Here is a 19,937-nt window from a genome sequence, read left to right as displayed (position 1 = left end):
CTCTAAAATTACAAACTAATTAGAAGGCTAAACATTATTATGATTACATCAAGTTCAAAACAGAATGCAATTGGAATGACTTACCAGGGATTTTCTTCTTGCAAGATATCTGATTTACCATATATAGGTTAAGAATGTCTAAGCTGACAGCAGAATTTTTGACAGGAGATAAAACTCCGAGTGATTTCATTTTTGATTTTAACCTGTGTTTTTCAAAATATTCCTAAAATAATTAAAAAGTAAAAATTATGCAGCAAATACGTGGTTTTCAACAGAATTATAAATAATAAAAAGCAATCCTGTTATTAAGTCATTGACTTGATATTTTTATATTTTGTGACATCTTTGTATGTTTACAAATAAATTACAATTAATCATAACTTGCAGTTTGCCTAAAGACTAAATTTCACAGCCTTTTATGATCTTAAGCATAACCTTTAAAACAGAATGCTATAAAGCTATTCTCTGAAATCAAAAGATTAGAAATTATCTGTATATAGAAAGTTAAAAAAATCTAGTAACAGAACAACAATTCTGACAGGCCAAAATCTTGTTTTTCTACGAAGTATGCTATTCTGCAGATATAGAAAACCTTAAAAATATGTACAGCTGAGTGCCATTGAAAGTCAACAGAAATGAAGAAAAAAAAAGCTATGTGCAAATTAATCTGCAACCAAAGCCAATTTCATTTATTTGTTATCCCTCCAGGATTCCTAGATGTTTGTTTTTTAACCAGACTTGCACATAATTATCACTTTATCCAGTTTTTATTTTCTTTCTGTTTGAATTATTATTCTTTCTTATTGCCATTCTTTCTCTTTCAGGTTACATCATTAATTCATTTAAATAAAAATTAACTATTTAACATTTATTTATCAAGCCACTATTATGTGCTAGATATTAAGACACTGTGAAAACATCTTCTCTTCCATTATAACTCATTATAACTTCTCTTCCATTATATAACTCATAATATAATGCTATAAATGTAATTATAAATGTGAAATTGTCAGAAATGAGAAAAAGCCAAGATGGCAAAATATTTAGTGCAAGAGGTCATAATCTGAAGAGGTTACATATCATATTTATTTTCAAGAAGTTGAGGCTCTTTCACAGTAACATCTCAGAATATTGTTAATTATAACTTTTAAGTTTGTAAAAATCTTGTAAGAACTATAAGAGACTTGCTAATGATCACACAAAAAAAGTAAATGTTTTACAAAATAAATAATAGATAAAAGGATTTGTTCACATTTCATTTGAGTGATCTGGAACCCCAAATTAGACTAAAATGTATTTTTAAAGACTACACTATGGTTAAGCAATGAAATAACAGGATCTTCAGGATGTAAATATTTTTCCCCCTTGAAACAATAACTCAGTCATTGCTAGATCTTATAATTGATTGTGTCCTGGAATTAAGAACTTGTTAGTTCATCTGTACAAAGTACAAAGGCACTATACTTTGTGGTGGATAAGACCATAGTGAGGGAGATGATGACACAAATAAATACAACTGACTATGATTGGGGATGGTATCAAATCCTAGGAAAGGTATGTAAATTATTGTTTGGGGGCAGGGTGGGTACAGGGAAGGGAGGAGGACAAGGAAGATTTCTTAGGAAATGGGTTCTAAGATAGATAGATGAGTCAGAGCTATCCAAAGAGGGTAGGAATGTAAGGTTCCAGGAATAAGGAAGAACAACACAAAGACTGTCAAAGGGACTAAGCCTTTATTCCAGGAAATATGTTGAAGAAGTCTGTCCCATATTCTCTAGCCATCATGATAGCATCTAATACCTGTTCCAAGAAAGAACAGAAGTACGTAACTAATTGATTCACTTGACAAGACTAAGCTCAATTTTTTTGTCAAGTCTCACTTGGTAAAAACAACTAGAAAACAATTTGAAAAGAATCAGAAAACTTTCAGAAACCAAGTAATCAAATTTTAACTTGAAAACAGTCATTAAAAAGGAACAACCAGAGAGACAGAAATAAAATCTGGAGAATGTACCGAAGAAAGAACAGAAAGAATTTGTTTCCAGATGAAAGGAATGGCAAACTGTGTAGGAGATGGCAACATAATAAAATGAATTGGACTGACAAATATCCTTTCAATTGAACAACATAAAGTTCATTGTTGATGTTAGCAAGATGACTGAGAAATGAATGAGATACAATATAAAAGGGGATAGCTTGGGAAGGAAAAGAAAACATAGATGGTCACTATCCTGCTTTTATAATATCACTCCGTTTTCTTTAAACTTTACTACCTTTGATCGTATTAACATTATTGGGTTTTTTTCTGTTTTAGAACTTTATATAAAGGAATCTTACTGCTTATATTCTGTGAGTTTCTTCTTTTGCTCAACATTGTGTATTTGAGATTCATCTGCATTAATTATATGCAGCTTATACATTTTCACTGCTATGCTATTACTGGATATGCCATAGTTTGTTTAACCATTCTACTATTCTACTGCTAATGGATGTTGGGGCAGTTCTCTTTCCCTCTCCTTCCTTCCCTTTGCCTGTCTTCTTTCTCCTTCTCTCTCTCTGTTTGCTATTTCAGCATAACAATGACTCAAGCAAATCTTGTACATATCCAAAAGGGCACATGTACAAGAGTTTCTTTGCTCAGTTGTAAAGTATATACATGCTCAACCTTACTATGGAATGCAATCAGTGTAATAAAAAATAAAGACAAACTAAATGGAAGTAGTACACAGGTTATGACACCATTACTGTACATCATTTATTAGGTAATAAATGATTATTTAAATTAGAATACCAATACTCAGGTAGTGAGAAGTGGTCAGATTTGGGATACATTTTGGAACTAGAAGGACAGCAGTAATCAAAATGATCTTTAAGTCTCTGACTGAGCAAAATGAGTGGCTAATTAAGTATCAACAAGGATGTAGAAGAACAAAGGAAGGTGGCCTCCAGTTTCACTTAGGTGAATGTATTGGTGGTAGAAAAACACTTCAAGGTCATTGTTCTCATCAGGCTGACAAAAATAAAAACATTTTTTTCTTTACCTTTTGCTTTCTCCTTTCCTGCTTGATCAGAACCCTGGACCTGAAAAAGGAAGCAGAATAAAATACATAGTGATTAAAGAAATGACCTTTAAGACAATTGCCAGTTTAGCTTAATAGAAGATTTAGAGTTAAAATCTAAAAGTGTAGTATCATTGCATTTTTTTCTGAAAAGAAACTATAAAAATATTCTTAAAGTATTTACAGTATGATGTTTCACAAAATTTTCTTAGATAGGAAATCCAAGATCTAATAAAAAACAAAAAACTGCATACTGATGATGAATAATTAAGTATAAAATAAATCTGAATTCTAATGCTAAGATAAGCAAAAAAAAAAAAAAAATGCATTGGAAAGAATATATCCCTGAAACATTCTTATCTGATAGCAATATTCTTGGTCAACATTCTTCTTTTTCTTTGTATTTCAACATTCTACTGAAATCAACAGAGAATAGAGAGGAAGTTGAAATCTACTTGGGATCTAAGGAAATGTGAAGTGTATTGCTAGAGCAACATCAGTTACATTAATATATCAGCTGTATTTACTTGAAATCTCATATCTATGTCTTAATCTGTTCAGGCTGCTATAACAAACTACCATAAAGCCAGGGAGCATACCAAGAAGAGAAATTTATTCCTCACAGTTCTAGAGGCTAGGGAGTCCAAGATCAAGGCACCAACACATTCGATGTCTGGTGAGGGCCCACTTTCTGGTTTACAGATGACATTTTTTGCAGTATCCTTATTTAGTAAAAGGGGTGAGCTAGCTCTATGCAACCTCTTTCACAAGGGTATGAATCTGAATCATGAAGACACTGCCCTTGTGACCCAATCACCTTCCAGAGCCACCCCCTCCTAATACCATCACCTTGGGAGTCAGGATTTTAACATATGAACTTGGGGGAAACACAAAAATGCAGACAATAGCATCTTCTTTAAAAAAAAAAAAAAACCTAGTAGTTCTAGATGTGTTTTGTATCGATAATCCCTGAGCCAAATACAGCACTGAATACCAATGACAGTGCAGTATTTAATGGTTATATTTGTTCTATTAATAATAGTGGAACACTATAAAATATTCACGACAATATTACCAGATTTACATAACTTTTAGACATGCATAACACTATGGCCTCAAATTCAAGATTTATGTAAAAATAAGTAAAACGACACTGTGTCTTAACTATATAATATCTAATATCAAAATAATCATCGCTAATACTAAATACCATATATCTTTCACCATTCTAGATACTTCAGACACCTTACATGTATAAGCTCATTTAATTCCATGGCAGCTCTGTAAGGTAGGTTCTATTTCTGTACCCACTTGACTGATGAGGAAACTAAGGCAAAGACAGGTTAAGTAACTTCCCCAAGATCACACCGCTTATAAGTGGTAGAGGCAGAATTCAAATCCAGGGTGTCTGATATTGGAGTTCTTAGCCAAAACTGCCTTTCAAGTATATCAACCAAGAATATACAAAGTTGTTCATTTTTCCCAGTGATTTTCATAAACTTTACCAATGACAATTACTAAATACCCCAGACTTTGCAACTTATTGAATGTGTTCTTTAACATACTTCCCATTAACTTTGTTCCCCCATGCAAGAACTAACCAGGCCCAACTCTACTTAGTTTCTGAGATCAGGCACGTTCAGGGTGGACTCATTAGAATCCAGCTGACTCATTAGCTATGTCTCAATTGACCATTTGAACTCATTGAGCAAAGAACCTTATATATTCTGCTGCATGCAGCATCATAAGTGTACTGCTGCCATTCAAACTTTACAAAGAAAAATTTCAAAAAAATTCATTTTACTGACTTACTTGCTAAGACTAAGGAGGATCTGAGAAATTAGTTTATTCTCCATCATTTTAAAACTCGCAAAGCTTATGCACAGAAAGTAAAGTGACTTTTCAAAGTTCAGAAATATAGAAAGTATAACAGAGCTGGCAGTATTACACAATCCAGACTAAAAAGAGTTAACAAAAATAAATGTTTATTGTATAAGCAGTTTCCATGTTATAGAGCTCAGTAAAACTAAGACATCAAAATAAATATGGTCTTCATATATGTATGCATTGTGTGATTTTATTCCAGGCTGATTTTCTCTTATCCAGGACATTCATGGCTATCACCAAATGCTACATACTACTTAATGCGCATCCCTATGTGCCTAAGAAAAAAATTAATTAGGAAGTTAACACTAATATCTACATCAGCCTAGCAATCACTAGACTGCAGTGAAAATGAAAAAGGATTCTGACATATATGTCAAAGGTCATTTCTTAAACAGAACATTTTAGAGTATTAAGGCTATCACTGTTATTAAGAGAATGGTATGTCCACATAAACTAAATATTTTCCCGAATACAGTCACTCTCAATTATTTGCACTAAAGAAGAAGAGTGCGTCAGTCAGAATTCTTATAAGCAACAGAAAGTACATTTGGCTGATTCAAACAGAAAATAAATTTATTAAAAGAAAAATGGATAGCCAAACAGACCTGCTGAGAAGGCATGCTTGTCAAATGGCAAGAACAAGGAAGTCTAGGCAGTTTTGGGAATATGGCCAAAATCATGCAACAATTAGTCTCATAAGGATACCACTGCTGGCACTGGTGAATACTGGATACTGCTGACTATACCATTTCCACTCCTGGACAGCACTTCCCCTGGCATCCTTGTCCCTGAAAATTCAATCCTGCTGCAGCTCCTACAACTGCCTACTACAAAACAGATGAACTGCAGTCCCTATTTTCTTGGTTCACTAACTCTTGATTCAAAGTACAAGACAAGAGCACCAAAATTGAGCTTAGATCATGTACCCATTCACTAGCTGCAAAACAGACTAGGAAACAAGTATCTAGGCTTGTTTATTTGTTGTTGTTGTTGTTTTCAGCTTTACTATAGAGGAAGGTGGCCTGTACCTATCACCAAAACTCCTAAGGTGGTAGACAGATATACCACACATAAACAGGAGCCTCAGATACTGGTATGCTAAAGAACACAAATGTCTACTACACTGCTATAATAAAATGAAAATAGGTAATGATCCAAAAGTCATTTTTATTTGGCTATGTCAGGATATATGTACTCCTTAATAGTTGCTTCTTGTGGTTTGCTTAGGCCAATATAAAAATAAGACAACAGTGATAAGAGACTATATTCCCTAAGTAGTAGGGGAAACTAGCTGGAACTTTATATATGACAAAAATAAATTATAATTAAAAGGACTTGCCAATGAATCCCTAGCAGTCATTGCTAAAAGCATTCCACACTGACTACTGCAGTATTATGTATGTAGTCAACTGTCATAATTACATTGTAAAGGGTCTCTTTGATTTTATGCAAATGTTCTCCAATATATTTTACTATATAAGTAACTGCTTTAAAACACACCTCTGATCATCATTTAGGGAGATGACTTCCATAGCATGCCCCTACTTAGCTTTCAGTGTTGTTTTACATTCTTCGACTTATGTACTACAACACTCAACCAAACTAAAATATGTGTTTCTCTAATTTTTGTCTTGAAATTTAAATTACTAGTGAATTGGGAGTGAGCTAGAAAGTGGGAATGAGGTTCGTCTTTTTTAAACAGTAATTACTACGTTATTCTGGAAAATGAATTTTTAAAGAAATATGTACAACCATCTCTTTCAATGAAAGTTTGAATGAACAATATTAGTTGTCATTATAATAGGTATTGATTCAAAATCATTTTGTACTTAAAAGAAAATTGGTAGGTCATAACCTCTTCATAGAATCCTCCACAAGTTATCTATTCTAGATAGTAGTAACATAAATATTTGTTACATTATTCTTTGCTAAGAAAGAAAAAAATTTAAAAACAAAAAAGTATAAAGGGGTTAAAGGAGAGAAGGGAGGGAGAAGGGAAGAGAAAGAGAAATGAGAAAAAAGGAGTAGAGGGAGAGGGAAAAACTACCATGCTAATTACAAAAACGCATGAGGGCATTTCTGCTCCTTGCTATTCCTTCTAGTAAGGAAAGGTTTAAAGGAAAATGCTAAAGAAATACTTCCTTTTTTAAAAAAAATTAAAAAGACACAAATGCAATAAAGTTGCCAAAGAAATGTTTAAAAAAACACTAACACGTACATTTTACATGGAGTATGCAGGAACTATTAAAACTGTATTAGGAATTAAAAACTATGAGTGTCATATAAACTGACAGTTAATACTGTCAGTATTAACTTGTTCTTTTTTGCTTCCTTTGTTTTGTTTTGCTTTTTAGTTTCTCGATCAGTTTGTTTTCTTAGGGGCATCGTGCCATGCAAAAGAGACTGCTCCAGACTGCTAAGCTCTTATAATAATATCTTAAATTTGATGAAAAGTGGAAAATTTAAAGAAAATTAATAGACCAATAATTAGCAAATGAAAAACAGTATTTTATGGTTTGTGTCACACTGAAATTAATATTAACCTAAAACATCAAAATCTAACATTGTTTAGCTGGTAGACTTATTAACATTCAAGACAGTAACTAGCCTAGAAAAAGTACTTACATTGGCTTTCCACAAAACTAAAGCAGGTTGACCTGATGTGATAGGAATAGTAATGATACATGTTAGAATGTTATGGCTTTTAAGTAACTTCTCTTACAATGCAAAAGAAAAAGTTTTCACAGAAGTATGAATTACCAAAGAAAGGTATTAAGGGAAAAAGAACGTTAAACCAATAAAGCAAAACTTCATCTAATATTTAGAATACAGAGCCTAATTAAAATAAGTTCTCGGAGACCACATTCTTGCAGTATTTTCACACAGAAAACACTGTTCCACAGCTATAAGCTGTAATCATAAACATGAACAGCCATTTCCTGAGTCACACAGTGGAAGATATTTCAGAATGCAAATGACACTCCAACACAGAAGTATATTTCAAGCTATTTGCATTATCATTAGTTCAAGAAGAAAAAAATGAATATACTTATAGTTCCATTAGTACTATCTCTAAAATTTAGAAATAGTCTTGAAACATTTAACATATTTTCATCAAAATAACTAAACTGGTTCTTAGATGCAATTTAGCAACTAATTTTATAGCTACAAACTTTGTAAGATTTCCACAAAAACATTCCTGATAGTCTTACAGGTAGCTAGACTTGGATTTGAATTTTAATAAGCAATATTATAAATACCATAAAACCTCTACATCCCTAAAACAAACTTTTTTAATACTTTAAGTTCTAGGGTACATATGCACAATGTGCAGGTTGCACAGCTATACACGTGCCATGTTGGTTTGCTGCGCCCATCAACTCGCCATTTACATTAGGTATTTCTCCCAATGCTATCCCTGCCCCAGCCCCTCACCCACCGACAGGCCCCAGTGTGTGATGTTCCCTGTCCTGTGTCCATGTGTTCTCATTGTTCGACTCCCACCTATGAGTGAGAACATGTGGTGTTTGGTTTTCTGTTTTTGAGATAGTTTGCTGAGAACAATGGTTTCCAGTTTCAACCAGGTCCCTGCAAAGGACATAAACTCATCCTTTTCTATGGCTGCATAGCATTCCGTGGTGTATATGTACCACATTTTCTTAATTCAGTCTATCATTGATGGACATTTGGGTTGGTTCCAAGTCTTTTCTATTGTGAACAGCACCACAATAAACATACATGTGCATGTGTCTTTATCATAGAATGATTTATAATCCTTTGGGTATATGTCCAGTAATGGGATGGCTGGGTCAAATGTATTTCTAGTTCTAGATCCTAAAGGAATCGCCACACTGTCTTCCACAATAGTTGAACTAATTTACATTCCTACCAACAGTGTAAAAGGTTTCCTATCTCTCCACATCCTCCCCAGCATCTGTTGTTTCCTGACTTTTTAATGATCACCATTCTAACTGGTGTGAGATGGTATCTCATTGTGGTTTTGATTTTCATTTCTCTGATGAACAGTAATGATGCGGATTTTTGCACATGTCTGTTGGCTGCATAAATGTCTTCTTTTGAGAAGCGTCTGTTCATATCCTTTGCCCACTTTTTGATGGGGTTGTTTTTTGTTTTTTGTTTTTTTTTTTTTCTTGTACATTTGTTTACATTCTGGATATCAGCCCTTTGTCTGATGGGTAGATTGCAAAAATTTTCTCCCATTCTGTAGGTTGCCTGTTTTACACTGCTGATAGTTTCTTTTGCTGTGCAGAAGCTCTGTAGTTTAATTAGATCCCATTTGTCTATTTTGGCTTTTGTTGCTATTGCTTTTGGTGTTTTAGTCATGAAGTCTTTGTCTATGACTATGTTCTGAATGGTATTGCCTAGGTTTTCTTCTAGGGTTTTTATGTTGTTCGGTCTTACATTTAAGTCTTTAATCCACCTTGAGTTAATTTTTGTATACAGTGTAAGGAAGGGATCCAGTTTCAGCTTTCTACATATGGCTAGCCAGTTTTCCCAGCACCATCTATTAAATAGGGAATCCTTTCCCCATTGCTTGTTTTTGTCAGGTTTGTCAAAGATCAGATGGCTGGAGATGTGTGTGGTGTTATTTCTGAGGTCTCTGTTCTGTTCCATTGGTCTATATGTCTGTTTTGGTACCAGCACTACGCTGTTTTGGTTACTGTAACCTTGTAGTATAGTTTGAGGTCAGGCACCATGATGCCTCCAGCTGAAAACCCAATCATCTCAGCCTAAAATCTCCTTAAGCTGATAAGCAACTTCAGCAAAGTCTCAGGATACAAAATTAATGTGCAAAAATGACAAGCATTCCTATACACCAATAATAGACAAACAGCCAAATCATGAGTGAACTCCCGTTCACAATTACTAAAAAGAGAATAAAATACCTAGGAATCCAACTTACAAGGGATGTGAAGGACCTCTTCAAGAACTACAAACCACTGCTCAACGAAATAAAAGAGGACACAAACAAATGGAAGAACATTCCAAGCTCCTGCATAGGAAGAATCAATATCATGAAAATGGCAATACTGCCCAAAGTAATTTATAGATTCAATGCTATCCCCCTCAAGCTACCACCGATTTTCTTCACAGAATTGGAAAAAATTACTTTAAAGTTCATATGGAACCATAAAAAACTTTTTAATATAAATCTTTTAAAATGTAACTATTGACAAGAAGAAAAAGGGTAGATAATGAACTGAGACTATTATAACGCTTACAGTTAAGTTTCAAGGAGTAAATAAAATCACACACTGCATAACGATGGTTCAGTCAAGGACAGACAACTTATATTATACTACAGTGGTCCCATAAGAGTGTAATGATGCTGACACCTTCCTATCATCTAGTGATTGCCTAGTTGTCAGAACATGGTAGCAAACATTACTAACATGTTGTGGTGATCCTGGTATAAATAAACCTACTGTACTGTAAGTGGTATAAAAGTATAGCACATACAATTATGTAGAGCCCATAATACTTGATAATGATGATAAAAGACTGTGTTACTGTTTTATGTATTTATTATTACTATACTTATTGTTATTTTAGCATATAGTCCTTCAGCTTATTAAAAAAAAATAGTTAATTGTAGAACAGCCTCAGGCAGGCCCTTCAGAATGTGTTTCAGAAGAAGGCATTGTTATCATAGGAGATGACAGCTTCATTCATGTTATTGCCCTGAAGACCTTCCTGTGGAACAAGATGTAGAGGTGAAGACAATGAGATTGATGATCCCTAACCATGTGAGCCTAGATTAATGTGTATATTTGTGTTTTCATTTTTAATAAAAAACTTTGAAAAGTTTTAAGAAATTAAAAATAGAAAAAAATCTTACACACTAAGGATATAGTCTCATACAGCTGTTCAATGTGTTTGTGTTTTAAGCAAAGTGTTATTACGAAAGACTCAAAAAGAATTTAAAAGTTTATAAAGTAAAATATGTTCCATTAGCTTAAGGTTAATTTATTACTAAAGAAAGAAAAACATCTTTAAAAATAAATTTAGTGTAGCCTAAGGGTATAGTGTTTATAAAGTCTACAGTAGTATACAGTAATGTCCTAATGCTTCACATTCACTCACCATTCACTCACTGACTCACCCAGGTCAACTCCAGTACTGCAAGCTGCAGTCACGGTAAGTACCCTATATAGATGTACCATTTTTTATCTTTTATATGGTATTTTTACTGCATCCTTTCTATATTAAGATTTGTTTAGATACATAAACACTTACTGTTGTGTTATAATTACTGACAATATTCAGTACAGTAACATGCTGTATAGGTTTGTAGCTTAGGAGCAAAAGACTATGCCATATAGCATAGGTGTGTAGTAGGCTAGACCCCCTAGGTTTCTGTAAGCACAGTCTATGATGTTTACACAACAACAAAATTGTCTAATGGTACATTTCTCAGAATGTAACCCTGTCACTAAGCAACATGTAACTGTATATGTATGTACAAATGTGTATGTGTATGATACATGCATGTATCATACACATAAAAAGATATATGTATATAAATATATACACATTTAAAATGTTATTTGTGGACGAAAATATTGGTTTCATTATGTTGTCAATCTCTAAAATATTTTCTACAAAAACGATTTTCAAAAATAAACTTATTTGGCCAGGTGCAGTGGCTCATGCCTATAATCCCAGCACTTTCGGAGGCCGAGGTGGGAGGATCACCTGAGGTCAGGAATTCAAGACCAGTCTTACCAATATGGTGAAACCCTGTTTCTACTAAAAATACAAAAAATTAGCCGGGCATGGTTGTCGGGTGCCTGTAATCCCAGCTACTCGGAAGGCTGAGGCAAGAGAATCACTTGAACCCGGGAGTCAGAGGTTGCAGTGAGTCGAGATGGCACCAGTGCACTCCAGCCTGGGAAACATAGAGATATTTCATCTCAAAAAATAAAAAATATAAACTTATTTCGTAAGTTAAAACTATATATATATATTTACACATATATATGTAAATCTGGGAACATTAAAGCAAAAACAGTTCTTTACATCAGTTACCAGAAGGTTAAACAAAAAGTATAAGCAGAAATATTTATTGTATACTTGTGCTATCATCAATTACTTAAACTGCATATGTCTCTAACAGTGTGTTACTCATAGTTTTCAGAAGAAAGCAGTTTTTCAGTATTAATTCCTAATATTTAAATTCTCTTCATAAAACTGCCTGCAATGTTTAAAATTGCATTTGGTTAATAAATTTAAAACTGTTGAACTTTCAATCAACACTCTGCATAATTCACATTAACTGAGAAAATACTTTCTCTACAGATAATGAAGTACCTGGTAAGCTCAGAACGAATTTTGCCAAATGGAAGATACTATCCAATTTTTGTTTTTATATAAGTATTTAGTCCAAATATTTTCACAAGTACTCTTTGTTATTCAATTTATACCTTATTTTTTACAAGATAAAACTTGACAAATAAGCAGCAATATCTGATTCTTTTAAATATGTATCTAAATGTAGATGCTATAAAACTGTAGACTCCTTCAATTGCATTCTGTTCTTCTAAAAAAAAAAAAATTAACCAATTAAAAGTAGGCACTCCATCAAAACCTTTGTACCAGTCACAATATTCCAATATATCTGAATACCAAAAATATATTTTCAAAGTTAAATCTTGTGCAGAATTCAATTTTAAAAGCCTTATCTTCAATAATTACAATTTACTATGAGCTTCAAAAGTTGAATTTTTGATCAGGCCATTCATGGAATGTTTAAAATAAAAATTTCCAACTGTTTTTGAATAATTTGCCATCAAAGTATAGAGTACCTGCTTATAAAAATGTTCAATAGGCCAGGTACAGTGGCTCATGTCTGTAATCCCAGCACTCTAGGAAGCCGAGGTGGGTGGATCACCTGAGATCAGGAGTTTAAGACCAGCCTGGCCAATATGGCAAAACCCCGTCTCTACTGAAAACACAAAAAATAAGCTGGGCATGGTGGCAGGTGCCTGTAATTGCAGCTACTCAGGAGGCTGAGGTAAGCTAATCGCTTGAACCTGGGAGGTGGAAGTTGCAGTGAGGTGAGATCGCGCCACTGCACTCTAGCCTGGGCAACGAGAGCGAAACTCTGCCTCAAAAAAACAAAACAAAACAAAACAAAACCAGTTCATTAACACTGTAAGACCCATAGATTAATTTATAACATAATTATTCAAAGATTCAAGTGTTCATGAAATTCAATTAATGAAAAGAAGCAAAGAGAAGAAGCTTATAACAACATACTAAAGCATTCCTTTATATACAACATCAGTTTTACTCAAAATACTATAGCTCAGTTACATTACTGAATATCTATAGAATAATTCATAAGTTTTTGACAACTGTAGTTTCTATATGGTAAAATATCGAACTTCTTTTGATGCAACCACAACCAATTATGAGTATATCTCAGCTTCACAGGTTACTTAATTTAGTAAGAACTCCATTTTAACCATTATACTATGGTCCACAAAATTTGTATCCATATTGCAGAAATAATTTTATCTTCAATGATGAACTTAACTAAATTCACAATTGCATTAATGATAATATTGGATGTTTCACCTTTGACAGAAAGAACTTTTAAGAAATTTTTTTGATTCCATGAATTAGATGAAAAACTTATTGGAATTAGCTTATTTTCTGTTTGTGGCATTGATTACCCTGATAAAATTGGCATCATTCAACTGTTTATGAATTTCTGCTAATAAAAGATACATTTACAGCTATCACTCTTATTTTTGAAAATACACAAGAAAAAATTAAATTAAAATAAGTGGAATTAATTTAAAAGCCATTTGATGTAAATGAAAACTCATACTTCACAATTAATTGGGCCTTCTACAGTTATATATATTATATTGTTATCTGCAGGTATAATCTCCTCAAAAATAACTACTGAATTTGAAAGTAAATTCTGATGCTTTTTCAGTAGATTTGTGTCTTCAGAGTTTCATGTGGCCAGTAACATAACCATGGGAATGCTAAATATTGGCAAACATTTTGTGCACGATTTACAGGTTCGTCATCAACATCCTTGAAAAACAAAGTATCAGTAGTCAAATTTTCATCATACATTAACTTTTCCTTTATTTGAGCTCTCTGCTCCCAAAAAGTTTATTGCAAAAGTATTATCAAACAATGAGAAAAACAGTTGTTGACAAACCCACTATAGCAACAGCCTTCACACTATTCTTTGTATCTTGACAGGCCTGATAAGCCTCTATTCTCTACAAACACTTCATTTACTCCTAATCTAAAATTCCCCACATCTCCTATTGACCCCAACCCAAGCATAGGAGCTATTAGCTTGCATTCATGTAACTAGCTGGTACACTAAGTGGCCAGTAGAGACAGCAGCAATAAATACTTCTCCCACCGTACCGAGCAACTTAGTTGTCTCTAGCTGCTCATGTCCCAGCACACTTCCATTTTATGAGCAAGGGCCCATCATGCAATCTTTAAAAGGAGTTGTTTGTTAATTTCCATTTGGAAAATATCAGGAAAAGAGAGCTGGATTACCACTGGATGTCTTCCAGATTTAACCTCATGTTAAAGTGAGAACTCTCTTCACTGCACATATGGCTCACACACTAATAGAACCAGGCAGAGGATTTAAAAAAAAAAAAAAAAAAAAAAAAAAAAAAAAAAAAGAATGTTCATTGATTCTATCTGGGTTCATTTTAACAGAATTATTAATGGTAGTTTATATTTAGTTAAAAAAACAAACACTCTGAGACAAATGCTAAACTGGGCATGCTACTAGGACCACAGGCATAAACCTTGACCATTTCAGGCAAACTAGGATGATGTTCGCGGTACATTTAAGCACTACCCACATTTAACACATGAAGAAAGAAACATAGAGAAGCATAGAGACAGAGGCTAGTTTACTGTAACGCTAACTAAGCTTAAGCTTCATGGTCCTTCACCTGAATGTGCCCCTTCCAAGGCCCTGTATCTAATTTTGTAGTCACAATTTTGTATTCTTTTTCCACAATCAGGGCTCTGCACAACCTGGATCTGCTCCTGTATGGAAAATTTAATAATTAACCAAAATTTACACAGCCTGTGATCCGTACAAAACGAAATTAGGACTTGTGTGGATTGAGTTTCAAGAACAAAGTTATATCTGAAAATGGAAAAATAGTATTACATTTTTTTCCTACCAGAATCCTAACTGGTATCACTATTTTGGAGTCTCTCCCCACTATATTCCAACCTAAATACCACTAACACCACAAACTAATAGTCATAAGATACAATTTTCACTATGTGACTTCTGAATTTGAATGACTCCTCAATAACATAAATGTTCAACGTCTTTGTCTAGCTTACAAACTCACCATCAAGCAGACATATGCAGACATTATCTCCAACTATTCAAGTAATGCTTTTATTTTTTGTTTTTCTCCATCAAACCTTCTTTTGTCCTTGCCTCTGAGTAGCCAAACTCTCAGCTAAACCTATCCTATGTTCTACTATGGTTCACATTATCTACTTTTTATATCCTATTTTGGCCTCTGACATTAAATATTTTCTAACTTAATGGCAAACCATACTTTTCTTCCCCAATACACTAAAACCTTATAGAAAAAGACTAAATTTCAGTTACTTTGTACTTACACCTGCCACAGTGCTTGGTACACAGCACTCAATAATATTTTGCTTAGATGAACTAAGTCTAGGCCTACATTTACAAATGGTAACCTCTCCCTCACCTAAAGAACTTTGGCTAGGTCTTTCTTATGACATTGATTGCATTCTCCAATCTGAATTATAAAAATAAACTCCCTAATTTAAAAATATCTTATGCTGCATGTATAGTGGTATATTTATAGATCTATAACCGATGTGATTCTGAATAGCATTTTGCGGACCAAAGTCTGGTTATATGTTATCTTCCTCCTTTCTTACTACCACCTTCATACCTGAAGTAAGTATGAATTTGGTGAAACTAGTCATTAATAAACAAGAAAATAAAACAATCTTTTCAAAATTAAAAACAAATCAGTGCTTACATATGTTGTCTCTCAAATCTGCACTTCAACCTGATTAGAAAAATACACGGTCTCAGGGGTGACTTCTAGCAAATATGAAATAAATGTGAGAGGTGTAGGTCACTAATTCCCAGATTAGTAAAAAAAAAAAAAAATTAACTGGTGGGACTGACAATAGATTGATATTTTAATTTTGTCAAAAAAGGATTAAAAATAAAAGGGGGCATTTTTGTATCAAAAAACTTAACAAGGATATAACTTCAGAACAAAAGAAAAAAGAGTCTATTAAATTGAAAAACTTGCTATTATCATTGATTATCAAGTCTCAAAGAGACAGTAGCTTGGGAATTCCTATCATATACATGTAAATTAATTTCTTAGATCAATTTCTTTGCCCTCAATGAGGCCTTGGTTTGAAATGCACTGTTATGATATCTTGCAAAGATGGCCAAAAACCAAAACACTAAAGCCAAACTAAGTAAGCAACTAAAAAAGGAAAATAAGGGAAGCTTATTTCTTCCCCAATCACCGGCTCTTTCCATTACAAAACGATATTTTATGTATGACTGGTAAAGTCCCTAAATTGAAGAGCAGCAAAAGGTCAAATGCCCAGTTTCGTTTTTACAAGAAAAGCTATAAAGATCTTTGCAACTGTAAAACTGTAAAGATATTCCTATCAAATGATTCTGCAACTAAACTCAATAATTATCAGGTTTCTATATACAAGAACAATCTACTTCAAATTAGTGTAAGTAATCTGGTTGCTATTACTAAAACATAGATTTGCTTCATTCATTCACTTGAGAAAAGTATACAGAGAGCCCTTTATTAACTGTTTAAGTGTCTTAATGCAGACTTACCTGGTATCACAAACTAACATTTTTCAAGTTCTTAATACCTTCCATTGCAACTCATCTTTCCCTTTCCTAAGAAGCCTCGCTGAAACCTAGGTCTCCAATTTGATCAAGTATTTATTTCACCTCCATTTTAATTTTAAGAACCAGTGTTTCATTGTTTCCCTTTGGTGCTTGCTCTGTGCACTATTTCTGTCCTTCAAGGCTTAGGGTAACTTCCTGTTTCTTCTTTCTCTGAATTTTCACAGCCCTTTTTCGTGATACTTTTATTTACTTTATTTGTGGCACTCATCTTTCTATACAGCATAGCATGGAGAGTAAGCACATTGGGCTCAAATCCTAACTCTGTCATTCACTAGCTGGGTGACTCTACTCCAGTCACTTAACATTAACTAACTATGCTTCAGCTTCCCCATCAGTAGAATGGGAATAATATTTGTATATAAATCATAGCATTCTTAAGAGCAAATGAATAAGAAGCACTTAGAACAGTGCTTGCGACAATATTAAGTCCTATTTAAATATCTATTATTACAGTGATTTACCTAATTTTAATCTCTTCTTTCTCTCATAGGTTCTTTTTGTGGACCAGATGTATTTTTCTTTTCTGAATCCCCCTCTACATCTTACCAATTCCCTAAAAAGGTAGTCATGTAAAAAATATATTTGCTGAATTACTTACTGTTGAATACTCCGGAATTGTTCTGAAGGAACTTTAGAATTGTTCTCCAATCACTTCACTTGTCTGTATTTTAAGTTCCTAATAGTTCTTAAAATGTTTAACCAAAACATCCCTAACAATGGAGGGGGTAAAAAGTACTCCAGGATGGTTTGGGATAAAGATTAAAATTTCTATTCTATTAGCTCCAATCACCTGCCACTGGTTGCTAAAAGCACTATTTCAGATTGAGGCCCTTTAGGACACTATGAATGCCAAGATCAACTAATCTTGTCTACCCTTGCCTGACAGTCGAAAATGGAGATACTCATTTTTTTTTTAATTACTAATCTGGGGCTTTACCATAAGAAGCCCATCCCTCCACGTAAAATTTATTTAAAATTGCAGTTTATCTGAACATTTCACAAGAGTTTTTCATTTCACTCGACAATACATCCATGTTTGTGTGAAGGTTGATCACACAAATTGAGTCATGTATTGTCCAACCACATCAGAGTTGAGAAGCCAGGAGGCAAAAGCACTCAGGGCACAGAGCATTGCTCCAAAAACGTGATTCTCTGCAAGCCAAGCTGCTGAAACTGCCTAGGACCAGTTATACCAAATAACTACTAAAATGAACTTCCAGGAGTCTATGACTAATTTTTAACTACCACCATCACCCACCAATCAGAGCTTGCCAGCTCCTCACAACTTTACTACTGTCAATGAACTTTCTTTCAAAACCATATGTAACATTTCTCTTTTTTTGTAAAATCCCCACCCTTTTCTTTGTTCTTCAGACATACCAAAGACACACTTTGTGTATGCCCTGAATTGCAATCCAAATAAAACATTAAATTTAGATATTTGTCTCTATATTTTATTTTGACTTTGACGTTTGTATAAATTTAAACACATAATTTTTTTTCCCTAATCTCTGATTAAAACTGATGCTTCGGAGAGATGTAACCATGTTTCTTAAACCCCCAGTACCTAGTATCTCCAGATGCTGCACCTCCAGTTGCTGTACCTCATTTTCAGAAACATAATCCTAGAGTACATATTTCCTGCAGTATATTGTTTTTGCGTCCTCCCAATAGCAACTAAAATATTAGTCCCAAAATAGCCATAAAAGTTTGTGATATATGACAGAATAATAGCAACATCTACATTTTAATAGTGCTAAGCATTTGTAAAATTATTTCATATAATCCTATTTAATATTTTAAAGAATATTAAATTCAAAAACATCACATTATAATCATGTATCAACTCAATCCTGTTGAAGCCTGTAAATAAATTTTTACTTTTCTCCAAAGTACAAGTCTGCTGCCAAAACACTAGCCAGAAGTAATTCAGGTAAATTGCTAAAATACAATGCTAGCATATTCAACAGGATAAAAGTGCATGCTAAAATTATCAGGCATAGTTACGATACTTAGTGAATACAAAAGCTGTCTTTCCTCCAATAAATTCTTTAGAACTTAAACGCATTATAATCTAACCACATAATTACTGTCCTGGGTCTACTTGTGACAAAAAAATTACATGTAATGGCTTCTTGTTTCAGTCAAAACAATTCTTCTCATCAAGAATTTTGATCAAATGAAATTACAGGCCCACATGATCTCCCCTCAGCTGGACTTTAAGGTCAATAACAATGAATAGGTTATATAAAACTAAATTGTCAATCTATCACGCTTTATGTTATCAATTCTAAATACAAAATAAATGGCACATTCTCTCAAGTTACTCTAGTAAAAACGGTTCACTTTACTTCCCTTTAAAATACAAACTACAATTTGGATTTATGGTGATACTGCTGCCCCGCCATTGATTTAAGTGCAGCTGGGACTGGTCACAAATAATTTCCAAATTCCAAATGTAAAAACTATGTATCAACTCAGAAGAACCTAAAAGAGGTGCAGACCCGGAAAAAAGGCAGTAGGGGAGGGCTCAGGTGCTAAAAGGCCTCATTAGAGTAACAGCGCATAGAACATGGAGAAGGGGAGGAGGGGCAGCAGGGAAGGTTGCTCACGGGGCCCCCACAGGTGAAGCCTTTTTTAAAGGCAGTGGGAAGAAGCTGAGTTCGTTTTGTTTTGGGAACAGAGACATGGTTATAGAGTCTCCATCGCGATTTGGATAACAATAAAAAGACCCTTTCCTACCAAGTTCTTTCCAGCTAAGGCTGTGACCTCTCCGCCGGAAAGTAGAAAGAGGTGTAGGAATGAATGTCCCAGTCTCAAACTCCAGCTGCACAACTTACCGGGACCCCCCGACCCAATTCATCTTCGCAAATCTTTTGACACCGAGGTCCCTGCGTCTAGAGCTCAGACATCTCAGCTCTGCGCCAAATCGCAGCTTCAACGGGATCCCCCAGGGCCTCCTGACAGTCTCAGAGCCTGAAGAAGCTCCTTCTGGTCCAAGGCCCGAGGCCCAACCT

General features: G+C 34.1%; 1 protein-coding gene across 2 annotated transcripts in view; it reads right to left on the bottom strand.

Moving 5' to 3' along the window:
- REDIC1 (regulator of DNA class I crossover intermediates 1) overlaps nucleotides 1-19,937 on the bottom strand; it is a 92,724-nt gene extending 72,787 nt beyond the window's left edge. For both annotated transcript variants that reach the window (XM_005570577.5, XM_074006598.1), the window contains exons 1-3: nucleotides 19,761-19,937; nucleotides 3,042-3,081; nucleotides 85-223 (exon numbers count right to left, since the gene is read on the bottom strand). In XM_005570577.5, coding sequence (XP_005570634.3) covers nucleotides 85-223; nucleotides 3,042-3,081; nucleotides 19,761-19,783 — 202 coding nt within the window. In that variant the 5' untranslated portion in view covers nucleotides 19,784-19,937. The remainder of the gene's footprint in view (nucleotides 1-84; nucleotides 224-3,041; nucleotides 3,082-19,760) is intronic.

The sequence above is a fragment of the Macaca fascicularis genome, chromosome 11, assembly GCF_037993035.2.
Source record: "Macaca fascicularis isolate 582-1 chromosome 11, T2T-MFA8v1.1".
In the NCBI taxonomy this organism is placed as follows: Eukaryota; Metazoa; Chordata; class Mammalia; order Primates; family Cercopithecidae; genus Macaca; species Macaca fascicularis.
Note: the sequence above shows the minus strand (reverse complement) of the source record. Positions and strands in the feature narration are given on the sequence as shown.